The 12,806-nt window shown below is 56.9% G+C and overlaps 1 protein-coding gene across 1 annotated transcript; it reads right to left on the reverse strand.

Moving 5' to 3' along the window:
- Positions 1-11,166: 11,166 nt before the first annotated feature.
- On the reverse strand, positions 11,167-12,222 carry CDC42EP4 (CDC42 effector protein 4). Its single transcript, XM_065897792.1, has one exon. It carries the CDS (start codon positions 12,220-12,222, stop codon positions 11,167-11,169), a length of 1,056 nt encoding a protein of 351 aa, XP_065753864.1.
- Between the last annotated feature and the right edge of the window lie 584 nt (positions 12,223-12,806).

Raw genomic sequence — 12,806 nt, forward strand, 5'->3', positions numbered from 1 at the left:
CGGGCAATGAAGATCCCGCATGCTGCAACTGAGACCCAGCGCAGCCAAATAAATATTAAAAAAAAAAAAAAAAGAGGCTCTAGAAGACACCAACCTATGACACCTCAATTTTGAGAGTAAATTTCTATTGCTTTAAGCCACCACCTTTGTGGCCATTTGTTATAGCGGCCTGAGGAAACGAATACACCTTCCCACTTGGAAACTGAGTTTCGGAAGTCCTCACCCCTTTCACAGATGAGCAAGTAAAAATGCAGAGAAGTTGGGTGATTGCCAAGGTCCCACAGCTAGTGAGCATCAGAATCGGATCTGGGTCTCCCACCTCCCAGGCACTTTGCTTCTCCTCTGTCTCACTCAGAACCGGGGGAGCTGCCCGCCTGACACCCCCCATTTATACTCCTTCCTCACGGCTCCCAAATGGACCATCACCCTCATTGTGCAAAGACACAAAGCGAGCCCCAGGCCAGAGGAACCCTGGCAATGCCTGGAGGAGGGGCCGGCCTGGGAGCAGGGGGCCCGGCTCTGGGGTGTCCCCTCTGGAACCTCCCCATCCGCTTTTCTGCGCCCTGCAGCCGGTCCCGAGCATTTGTGTTTTCATTTCTCATTAATTCATGGCTGCGAAGTGGACGCACAAATCACTTGCACAAACAGTGGCGTGAATTTTTCATCACCATCATTATGAGGTTCTCGTTTATCTCCAGCTTCAGATTTCCCGAATCATCATTCCCCAGCTCCCTTCCCTTTATAAATGCACAGCTCTGAAAAGCAGTGGGTGCAGGGAGCTCTGGAATTCTCTGGCTGCCTGGAACTGGCCGAGGTCATCCCGCCTGGCCCAGCCATGGATCAGTCCCAGCCAGTGCTTTTCTGAGCGGAGTACGGCCACGCCCCCTCCACCCCGTCCCCATGCATCTGCCTCACTCCCCACTCGGGACCTGAGTTGGTGGAAAAGGGGCGGGCTGGCATCAGACAGATCGGGGTTCACATCCTGGTCCTGCCTGTCCCCAGTCTGCCACCCCAGGCCAGTCATTTAATCACCCCTCTGAGCTCCAGATTCTGCATCAGTAAAATGGGACCCACATGTGACCTCCCTGGGGGGCTGAGGTTAGTGAGAAGTCCACGTGGAAGCCTGACACCGGAGGTACGTGCCGTGAAGTATGAGCTGGTACTCAAGGCCCCAGGTGTCCGCCCCTGGGTCCATGGGGCCACCCCTTCTCCAAATGTATTCTTCCTTCAGGCCGCTGATAAAAGGTGCTGTGAGGGGCAGGGGACTCCATGCTGTCCAGGGGCCGCTGGAGGGGCCGCTCTAAGTCCCGTAGGGACGGGCCTGCCGCTGGAGAGCTGCTGGGAGGGGCCGGAGGTCAGAGGAGCCCCGGGTGACCCACAGCTGCTGCTCTGGCCCAGGAACAATGAGCCAGCGTGCCCTGCCCCCTCCACTGCTCTTTGTGCCCAAGATGCCACTTGGCGGGGACAGCTGTTGGCCTCCCAGTAGCCACTTGAAGTGCAGGGCAGGGAGGTCCAGCAGCTGGGATGGTCCTGCTCTGTCTGTGCCCGGGAGCTTGGCCTCTGGGAGTCCGGTGGTTCTAGAAACTCTACTCTGGAAAAGGCATCCCTCTTCCCTAGGGGCGTGGGCCCAGTAACAGGACAAATGACCCTGCCCACATTTCTCATCAGGGCCTCCTCTGGTCCTCACTGCAACAACTCAAGTTGCTTCTACCCATTTTACAGATAAAGAAACCAAGTCCCGGAGGGGTGAAGCAACTGCTTAAAGCTCTCACAGCCAGTAGATGTGGGAATGGGGACCTAGACTCCCAACCATTGCTCCTAATTACTAGGACTTCATCAGGGGAGTGTCACCATGTACACTGCATTCTCTCTAATTCCCACGAAACCCCAGAAAGAGGCATTCTTCTTTCTCTTCTACAGTCGAGAAAACCAAGGCTCGGTGGCTTACCCGAGCTTCCCAAAGACCATCAGCTCGGTCTGCATGACCCCAAAGCCAAGCTCCTTCCAGCTGACCAAGCTGCGGTGCAGGAAAGGGCCCCACCCCTTGCCAGGCTGGTGAGACGACCAAGACCCCTGAGGCCTGAGACTGTGCCCGGGCCTATCAGTGGGCACGTGGATCATATTTCTAGCCAGAGAGTCAAGGAGACAGGCCGTTTTGGGCTCAAGGGGGTCAGTCTCGGCCCAGGGGTGTCCTAGTAGCTTTTCTCCTCCACTGAGAGAGAGAGAGAGAGGTTGAGATTTTTTTTTTTTTTTTTTTTCGGTACGCGGGCCTCTCACTGCTGTGGCCTCTCCCATTGCGGAGCACAGGCTCCGGACGTGCAGGCCCAGCGGCCATGGCTCACGGGCCCAGCCGCTCCGCGGCATGCGGGATCCTCCCGGACCGGGGCACGAACCCGTGTCCCCTGCATCGGCAGGCGGACTCTCAACCACTGCGCCACCAGGGAAGCCCCTAGATTTTTTAAAATATAAATTTATTTATTTATCTATTTTGGGCTGCATTGGGTCTTCGTTGCTGCGCGCGGGCTTTCTCTAGTTGCGGCGAGCGGGAGCTACTCTTCGTTGCGGTGCGCGGGCTTCTCACTGCGGTGGCTTCTCTTGTGGCGGAGCATGGACTCTAGGCGCGCGGGCTTCAGTAGTTGTGGCACGCTGGCTCAGTAGTTTGGCTCACGGGCTCTAGAGCGCAGGCTCATTAGTTGTAGCGCACGGGCTTCGTTGCTACGCAGCATGTGGGATCTTCCTGGACCAGGGCTCGAACCCGTGTCCCCTGCGTTGGCAGGCGGATTCTTAACCACTGCGCCACCAGGGAAGTCCCGAGATTGAGGTCTGAAGATACTACACTGCTGGCTTTGAAGATGGAAGGTGGAACCATGAAGCAAGGAATGCAGGCGCCTCCAGAAGCTGGAAGAGGCAAGGAAACAAATTCTCCCCTAGAACATGCAGAAGGAAAGCACACCTGCCAACACCATGATTTTAGCTCGGTGAAGGCCCTTTCTGACCTCCAGAATTATAAGACAATACGTTTGTGTTGTCTCAAGCTACTAAATTTGTAGTAATTTGGTACAGTAACCATCAGGAAATGAAGACAGAGGGGAAAGTCACTGATAAACAGGCAGTTGAATGCTACGATGTGGGACACAGGGGCATTTGCAGAACTACTTACAAGACCACTTAGCTCTCACCTGGATGGCAAGGCCAGGTTTCTGCGAGGACGAGAAACACAGCTGTGACAGGTAGAGCGTTGTCAAGGTGGTAAAGGACAATGTTTCCAGCAGCAGCAGTGCATTTGGGAAACCGCTTCTGGTTCTGCAGGGCTGAATCTGGCAGGTCGGCTGTTGAAAGAGGTTCAAGGAGCTGGGGGCTTGGGAAGGGCCTTGACTCTGAGGCCTTGGGAGTCACAGAAGGAGCTGGCAGCACTGGGTCTGCTCAGGGTAGAAAGTCGAGATAAACCATAATTATGAGCAAAGTTCTAATATCTATTCCTGCGTCCCGGTGAATGGTCCTGTGTACCTCCTGGGGTGCATGAGCCCCTCACCCTCACTTGGAGGAGGGAGGGGAAGGTTTTTCTAGAACACAGGCCACCAGCTGGTTGCCGACACCGTGATGGATTAGTTCTCCCTGCCCCGGCCTGGTGCACTCACTGTGATGGATTGGGGTCAAGGTCACAGGTTTGACCTGCCTTTGGGTCAATGGAGTTGGGAAGAAAAAGTCCATTTTCATCACGAAAGACTGCCCTCTGGTCTGTTATCTCTAAATGATTCTTGGGTCACAAGGCACACAGACAGGGTACAGATGGAAAAACCCTCCAGGGACTGACTGTTGACAGGGAGTCAATGGTGCCCACGCTGTGTACAAAGCCCAGCGGGTGTGGGCGGCAGGAGCGGGCAAGCAGAGGGCAACTCCTCCCCGCTCCCTGCCTGGACAAACCACCCTGGCCCCTGGGTGGGGGGCAGGGGATACGGCAGGGCCCCGGGGGAGAAGCTCGCCCACCCTGACCTTCCCTCCTGTTGGGTGTTCATCAAATCCATCCAGCTGCCCTTGCTCTCGCTCCTTGGCTTGGCTTTGAATTCCATCTCTGGCCCACGACTCCCCATCTCGATGAACAGTTCCAAGCACGTGGGGACTCACCCACTGTCTCAGTCAGCTCAGGACCCACAGACGGGGCATAAACAGTAAATATTTAGTTCTCTCAGTTTGGAAGGCTGGAAGTCCAAGATGCAGGTACCAGCGTGGCTGGCTTTTGGTGAAGGCTTTCTTCCTGGCTTGCAGAGGGCTGCCTTCTCACTGTGTCCTCACGTGGCAGATAGAGAACGTTCTGGTCTCTCTTCCTCTTCTTATAAAGACACTAATTCATCATGGGGGCCCCACCCTCATGACCTCATCTAAACTTAATCACCTCCCCAAGGCCCCGTCTCCTAATACCATCACACAGTGGGACCACCTTCTCAACACACTCCTCACTCTGACCCCAGGATGAGAAATTAGAAAGCCATCTCCGTGTGGCTGCTTCTCAAATAATACCCACATAGTAACACACGGGTTCGAGGTCTGGTCCGGGAAGATCCCACATGCCACAGAGCAACTAAGCCTGTGTGCCACAACTAAGCTCTAGCCTGCGCTCTAAAGCCTGCGAGCCGCAACTACTGAACCCATGCACCACAACTACTGAAGCCTGCGCACCTAGAGCCCGTGCTCCACAGCAAGAGAAGCCACCGCAGTGAGAAGCCCATACACCTCAACGAAGAGTAGCCCCCGCTCGCCGCAACTAGAGAAAGCCCGCGCGCAGCAACGAAGGCCCAACGCAGCCGTAAATAAATAAATAAATTGCATCTCTTGGATGAATGACTAGGATGGCTTGGGTCTGACCCTCCATAGAGTTGGTTTTCTTGATCTGCACCCTGGCATCAAGTCTTTGATTTACCCTGAGCGGAAATGCAGCTTCATGGGGTTTGCATGACCTTATCTGTTATGAGACTGTTTTGAAGACACTGACTGGGACCCCACCCCTGTCCCCTTCAGAGATCTCACAGGGATCCCTCTCAGACCTCAGTGTCAGAAAAAGCTTCTTCTGGGATTGTTCCAACCTCATAGACTTCGTGAGTCTTGTAACGGGTGGATTTCCCTTTTCGCTTTGACTGATAGGAAGCTCAGAGCCCAATTTTCAGTCCACTTTGAGCACATTTCTGTGTACCACACTCTTGGTTCATTGTACTGTTTGTTCAAGGCTTGTTTTCTCTCTGATCTATTTTTTGTCCTACTGTATTTTAAGTATTTTTGTAAGCTGCCTCCAATCCTGTTTGGAACAAAGCAGGGTAAAAACAAATCAAAACAAAACAAAACAAAACAAAATTCAGCAGAGCCCTGTGGGCTTGGCGGGCATTTTTTTTTTTTTTTAAAGATAGATTTGATTTTATTTATTTATTTTTGGCCGTGTTGGGTCTTCGTTGCTGCGTGTGGGCTTTCTCTAGTTGCGGCGAGCGGGGGCTACTCTTCGCTGCGGTGCGCGGGCTTCTCATCGTGGTGGCTTCTCTTGTTGCGGAGCTCAGGCTCCAGGCGCGTGGGCTTCAGTAGCTGTGGCACGCGGGCCCAGCAGTTGTGGCCCGCGGGCTTAGCTGTTCCGCAGCATGTGGGATCTTCCCGGGCCAGGGCTCGAACCCGTGTCTCCTGCATTAGCAGGCAAATTCTTAACCACTGCGCCACCAGGGAAGCCCTTGGTGGGCATTTTTTTAACAGAGCAAGTTCATTTCAGGGTTGGAGTCCCGCCGGGAAGGCAGCTCTCCCTGGCTCCTCCTGCCTCTCCTGGGAGTCTCCATCTTGGAGAACAGAAGCTCCGTGTGTAAGAGCAACAGGCTTCAGAGGCAAAGCCTCCAACCTCCATCTGCCTGCAAATAGCTTTCCTCCCCCAAAGCGTTCTTCCCAGTCTCCCATCTGGCTGTTGGCAGGAAGCCACAGGGCCTTGAGAAGCCTGCAAAGGGGAAGTAGAGAGACAAGCTCTCCTGCTTTTATTCCTAACTTTGCTTTCCTGCATCTTTTTTTTTTAATTCTTTCTTTCTTTGTTGAAGTAGAGCTGGTTTACTGTGCTGTGCCAGTCTCTGCTGTACAGCAAAGTGCCTCAGTTTTACACATAGAGACGTTCTTTTTTAAATTATGATTTCCATTATCGTTCATCCCAGGAGATGGGATATAGTTCCCTGTGCTATAGAGTAGGACCTTGTTGTTTATCCACGCTTTCTTGCATCTTAACTCAGGGTCTCCGGGGTCCAGGGATACTTTGCATGCAGGTTATCGCTGCGCCAGGAAGGGTCCCCGCCCAAGTGTGGAGTCCAGGCACTTGGGAGGCTGCTGTGTGAAGGCCGAGGTAAGCCGGGGAAGGGTGGGGGTGCCACACACACACCTGAAATAGCCAACCCCGCCCCCTCTGCCACCCCGACAAGGACCGCACTCCCAGCTCTGCCCCACGCAGTCTACCGGCTCAGCCTTTCCCTCGTCTGTCACGCCACAGAGCCAACCCAGCCCCGTCCATCTCACAGCCTCTGCTCTGCTCCACTCACCAGACTTCAGCCAGTGCCGCCTTCTCCAGCCTCCGTCTTCCCAACTGTAAAATGGGTGGAGGCTGGCGGTGAACCAGATGCTAAAATGTGAAGATCCTAAGAACCCCCTTCCCGCAGGTGTCCTGAACCCCTCTATTCCTTTCCTATCCCTTGTGTCCACTTTCTTCTGAGAACATGGTGCAACCCTGGTGAAGAGGAGGGGGTGGCTGGGGTGTGAGAATGGAGTCGAAGGGGAGCCCTATGGGACCAGCCTGGACCCCAGCAGGAGCATGGCCCTGAGGCTGTGGACAGAGACAGAGGCCAGCCCTGAGTGACCCTGGGAATGGCAGGGGCGGCTCTGCTCAGCAACTTGGCACTACCTGCGGGGCCCTTTGGATGCAAAGCAGCAGTAGCTGCTGAAAGGGTCCTGGAGCTGCCAGTGCCTCACCTGGCAGGAAGCACACCCCCCTTTCTCTTGGGCACACCCCTCCCAGCAGGGCTGTCAGCTCGGCCTCTTTCTGCACTGCTCTGCCCAGCAGGTCACTGGCGCCGCCTGGCCATTCCGGGCCCCAAAGTGGACATCACCAGATTGGGACGGTGATTGCAAGGAAGGGCTCTGGAGCCCGCGCGTGGGTCCGTATCCACCTCCTCCACTTGCTAGCCCGGTAGGCCAGTGGCAGTCCTAGAACACACAGCCCTTACCATGTGAACAGTGCAGAACAGCATGTACCCAACAAATTAAAACAGAACCCCTTGAGGAGCTGGGGAGGCAGCGGGGAGACACCCCAGTGATGGCTGGACCAGGGTGGGACTCATCCCAGAGCACCTTTGGGCCATGACTGCAGCCTTGCCTGAAGCAGAAGGTTTTGGGGTCCCATCACATTTTTGGAAGTATTAGCTGCGATCTGAATTAAAATTACTAAATGATTACCCAGAAAGAGTTCCCAGCTCTTGCTTTGAGTTGTCAGAGGTAGAAGGGGCCCTACAGAACATCTTTAGGGTAAGATGTGCCCTGAGGGGGCCCTAGGCTTCTCCGGCAAAACCCAGAGACAAAGGGGAGGGAGAAAGGATCCGCCCCCGACCAGGGAAGCTCTTGTTCAGTGTGTTTGTGTACCTCACGACAAACAGAACTTCCGGTAAAAAGCTGAAAATGACTGAGCTAGTGCCTAGCTGTAAAGATGGAGAAACTGAAGCCGCCCAGAGAGGGAAAATAACTGGCCCAAGTCCACACAGCAAACCAAGGTTAGAGTTGGTGGCTAGGCTCGTCCTGCCTGGTTATCCCATGCTTGTCTGGTGTGCCCATTGAGCCCCCAGTCAGAAAGCATGCTCCCAAAGTGTGGGTCCAGCCAGCCCCTGGGTCTCCCTAAACAGCTAGCACTTTCCCATCAAGTCAAAAAGCAGGTCTGCAGCCTCAGGGAGGCTGGCTGCTCCCAGACCCTCAAGAATCTGGGTGAGTGGATGTGGGTGGAATGGGGAGTGGGCGGTACACTATGTCTGGGAGGCACAGCTCCCACCCAGGTACCATCCCCCTGCGCCTTGCTGCACAGTGCATTTCTCTCTCCATTCCTCCTAGAGCTGGGGGACCCCATCACTCCTGCTGGGCATCACTCCTGCGGGGCTTGGGTGTGTGCCCATCCCCCCTCCCTCCCCCGGGGCCACCACCCCACCTACTCATAACTCTTGTCTTAGCCACATCCCTCATTACCTCTAATGAGCCAATCTAGGGACAGAGGGACCCGGGCGACATTTTAATTATGCTTCTAATTGCTTCCCAGGAGGAGGCTGACTACATGCCCAAATTTCTCCCCGGGAGAGCGGCAGGGTTTCCTGGAACTCAGCTGCGCTGGGGCCCCCAGGTGAAAAGGAGGGCATGCAAGGGGCTCCAGGGGCAGAGACGGACCCAGCCAGGCTGACGTTCTCTCCTCAGAGACGCGCCCACATCAGAGGGGAAGGGGTGAGGGAGGAGCTGGACCAGGGGCTGGAGGGGTTCCCGGGTCCCACCCAGGGCTGACACACCCCCTCCTCACGTCCCCAAGTAAAGAAGCTTTTGAGATGCCTGTGAGTGTGGAAAGGGTTTCGAATCAGTAACGTTCTGACTCTGCCACTCGGTGACTTTGGAGAAGGTGGCCATGTGGCCTCTGGAGCACATCTCTGCTATAAAATGGGGACACCAGAGTCTAGCTACCAGGGCCACGAGGCTGAACGGAGACCACACCCCCTGTAAGTTGATTCTCCAGGTCAGACGGTGAAAGGAAGGAGGGGAAGGAGGGCGGCACCTTTCCCGGCTGCAGCCCCACGCGGGTCCACCATCTCCCTCGGTTTAATAACAACTTGGGGGACTTCCCTGGTTGCAAAGTGGATAGGACTCCGCGCTCCCAATGTAGGGGGCTCGAGTTCGATCCCTGGTCAGGGAACTAGATCCCACATGCGTGCCGCAACTAAGAGTTTGCATGCCACCAACTAAGGAGGCTGCGTGCCCCAACTAAGAAGCCGGCGAACCGCAACTAAAGGAGCCCTGGAACCGCAACTAAGGAGCCTGCCTGCCACAACTAAGGAGCCCACGTGCTGCAACTAAGGAGCCGGTGAGCCGAAACTAAGGAGCCCGCCTGCCGCAACTAAGACCTGGTGCAACCAAATAAATAAATAAAATAAAATTTTAAAAAACTTGGCAAACACCACGGCAGTGACCGCGTCTGCAGCCCAGCCCTGTAAGAACAGCACGATGCCCATTTAACAGATGGGGAGGATGAGGCACAAAGTGGCTGCATGACTAAGTGCCCGAGGGCCCCCAGTGGTAAGTGGCAGTCGGGACACCAAATCCCAGAGCCCACAAGGGCCTGCCCAGGCTGATGGGGACGTGAGGCGTTGTCCTTCCAGAAGCTGGAGAGTAGTGCAGGAGGGGCGGGTCCCAAAGAGACAGAGAGAGAAGCCACCTCAGGCCCCCGAGTGCCGTCGGGGCTCGGGCAGCCCCAGCACCCTGAATCCGCACCCTCACTCCCATCCACCCCTCCCCCACAAAAAGCAGAGACAGACACCAGGCATGCTGTAAGGCCTTTTATTTTAATGTTTCCTTGCTGTTTTAACATTTTCACGGAAAAAAAAAATATACAGTTTAGAATCTGGAACTGACCGCTGTCTAGATGGGTTTCAAGGGCAGCAGCTGGCAGGGGCTGCACGGCTGGGAACCAGTGCGCACCCATTTCAAGAACTAAGGTGGTGTCTGAGTCCAGATCTGGCAAAACTCAGGAGGCTAGGGCAGCTACACCTGCCGCCAGCCCTGGCTGGACCCCGTGGCGGTTCTGTCCGTCCCCCTCCCTCCACTGGCTACAAGGCGACAGGAGAAGGTGGAGTCAGCCTGCTGCCAGGACGGAAGAAATCATCATCCGTGAATCCTGGGGGCTCGCACCCAACCTCCACTCAATCCCCTTGGGTGGGGTTCTAAGGGCGCAGAGTGAAATCTGAATTTCAGAAAGACAACAACTGATGTTTTAGCATGAGTGTATTACAAACATGGCATGGGGCATACTTACACTAAGAAATCATCCTTTGCATGCCTGAAACTCTAATTTAACTCGGCATTCTGGTTTTTGTTTTGTTTCGTTGCTAAATCTGGCAACCCTATACCCTCAGGACCACTGACTCAGAAGTGGGGAAGGGGGCTCTGCTGGCAGAGGCCTGAGAAAGGAAAGGGACGTAGTCAGTCGGGGGTTGAACAACCCAGTCAAAAGAGGTTTTATCTCCCTATAGGAATGGCATTTAATAATCATTTTCCAGAAATTTTCTACACTGTTGTTGTTAATAGCTATGCGGGAGGGGGCCGAGGACAGACACGCACAGACCTCCACCCCATACGGTTCTAAATAAAGTTTGGAAGCACTTAGTATAAAGGTTTTCTAAAAGGATTCGTTTCCCTTCTGGTGGCAGGCCTACAAACACGTTCCTGGTATCGTTCTAAAAAGATTTAAACACAACAAGCACAAACAAACCCAGAGGGACTGAGCAAGGGCTGCAGCCTGTCCTAGTGTCATCCTGCAAGGGCCCCCTCTTGAAAATTCAAGATGCCCCGGGGCCTTCCTTCCGTTCTGCATCTTGTTCTGCATCTTGTTCTCACCCCGAGGAAGGGGTCGCGTTGAGTGTACACAGTCGGTCCGCCTTTCCTCCGTGGGGCTCCCCGTGCAGGAGCTGGGGATGGAGGTTGGGAGGGGCCTGGACTTGTGACCCGTCACGGGCGTTTATTCCGGCGGCCACCGCCGGTCACAACAGAAACGCCAGGAGTAAAGAGGCAGGTCAAGTGTCCTTAGCCCTCGCGCCCCTGGGCCGCCCCTGGCTGCCCTGTTATCGCTGCACGTGGCAGCGACTCAAGTTGACAGCGGAAATCCACTGCAGGCCGGGAGAGGAAAGCCGAGTCCTGCTGCGAGAACACTGCCCCGTCCTACGAGCTCAGGGAGGGCAGGTTGTGCAAAGCAGTCAGGCACCCGAGCCAGCTCCAAGTCCTCCGAGGGCCCCCAGGCTCGGCCAGCGCCCCTTATCCATGAGGTCCAGGGTCTGTCTGGGGACCGCAGCCAAGCTCCTGGCTGACCTTGCAGGGCTCGGGGCACAGGGAGGAGACAAAGCCAAGAGCCCCCACCTCCAGCCGGCCTCACACTCGGATCTCGTCCTCCTCCTCCTCGTCCATGAAGGAGAACTCGGGGTCCGGCTGCCTCGGGAGAGCGGCCCGGGCCCGGTCCGGCCCCCGGAAGGCGGGGCTGCGCTCCTCCAAGACCCCCGAGGCGCAGCTGGACAGGGAGCTGCTGTCCCGCGTGGTGTGGCTGCTGCCCCCGCTGCGGGCCGAGCCGGGGCTGGGGGCCCCGGCGGCCCAGCCCTCCTCCGGCAGCGCACGCGACGGCAGCGCGGGCAGGTCCGGGCCCCCCGCTCCTTCCTGCCTCGCCGGGGGAGGGGCTGCCGCCGCCGGCGGGGGAGCCTGGGTGGGGCCGCCTGCTGGGTCCTCGTCACCATGGCAACCGGCCTCCCCCTCCTCCTCCGGTTCCCACTCCCCCTTGTCCATGATGCTGAGGACGTCGCCCAGCATGGAGGGCCCCAGGTCGATGTGGAAGGACATGATGGACTCGGCGTGCTTCAGCCCAAAGCTGGCCTTGGGTACCACGGGCAGATCCGCCAGGTCCCCGAAGGCCTGCTCGTCGAGGAGGGGGTCTGGGGAGTGGGGGGCGGAGGCCCCATTCCGCCGGGGCCCCGCCTCCTCCGGGCCGCCCTCCCCCGTGGCCTTCCTCACGGGGCTGGAGGACAGGCTCTTGGGCAGCTTGCTGGAGCCCTTCTCGGCGGCCTCCTTCTCGTTCAGCTGAGGCAGGGACATGGCGTTCTTGACGAAGAGGGCCGAGTCCCGCAGGGGGCCCAGCACGTCCCTGTGATCCCGGTCGCCCCTGCTCACTGACTGCGACCTCTTGCTGCCCCGGAACTTCCGGGACAGGAGGCCGCGCTTGGAGGAGGCGGCGGCCTGCTCGTCCACGGACTCACTGTCCAGCTCCCCAGCCTTGCTGTTGAGGAAGGAGGTGTCCCCAAAGGCATCCCCCGCCCGGCCCACGTGCATGGTGTGGCGGAAGTCGCCCAGCGGGGCGCTGATCATCTCGGCCGTGAGGTCCACTCGGGAGCGGCGCTTGGAGTGCACGGAGCTGGACACCAGCTGCTTGAGGATCGGCATCTTGCCGGGGGGCGGGGGAGGGGAGGAGGGGGTCCCCTCCAGAGACAGCAGGCGGATCTGAGGTCAGATCTGAAGTCCGGCGGGCGGAGGGGGCGATAAGGAGGAGATCATAGGGCTGCAAGAAGAGAACAGCAGGGAAAGGGTTAACCCAGCTGTCCGCTCAGCACAAAAGCCCATCTGCCCAGGGGTGGTGGTTATTTAAACCTCCGCTCACCTCTTTGGAGCTCAAGTAGCCACAGGCACGCTCTCCCTGAGACTTGATCCCTGAGACTTGAGCGAGAGAGCCTTCTTCTAAAGGACAATGCCTCCCGCACCCCGCAACCAGGATGCCCCTAGAGGCGGAGGTACACAGGCAACTCCAGGCAGCCGACCCGGAGAGACGTGACTCCAGTGAACAGCCGGTCCGGAGACACGCTGTAAGTTAGTTCTCCCTGCTGCCTGACCTCAGCCCCTGTGGAGTCAGCGGACACCTCATTCTGAGTCACGGTCCTTAGAGGAGGGAGAGGACGGCCCAGGCCCCAGGGAGGCGCTGCCTGGGACAGACGTGCTCCACAGACGTGGGCGGCAGCTCACTCTCTGAATCA

This window comes from Phocoena phocoena, chromosome 19 (genome assembly GCF_963924675.1).
Source record: "Phocoena phocoena chromosome 19, mPhoPho1.1, whole genome shotgun sequence".
In the NCBI taxonomy this organism is placed as follows: domain Eukaryota; kingdom Metazoa; phylum Chordata; class Mammalia; order Artiodactyla; family Phocoenidae; genus Phocoena; species Phocoena phocoena.

What these genes read in the sequence shown, in the direction of transcription:
- CDC42EP4 (XM_065897792.1), bottom strand. Translation starts at nt 12,222, where the DNA reads ATGCCGATCCTCAAGCAGCTGGTGTCCAGCTCCGTGCACTCCAAGCGC.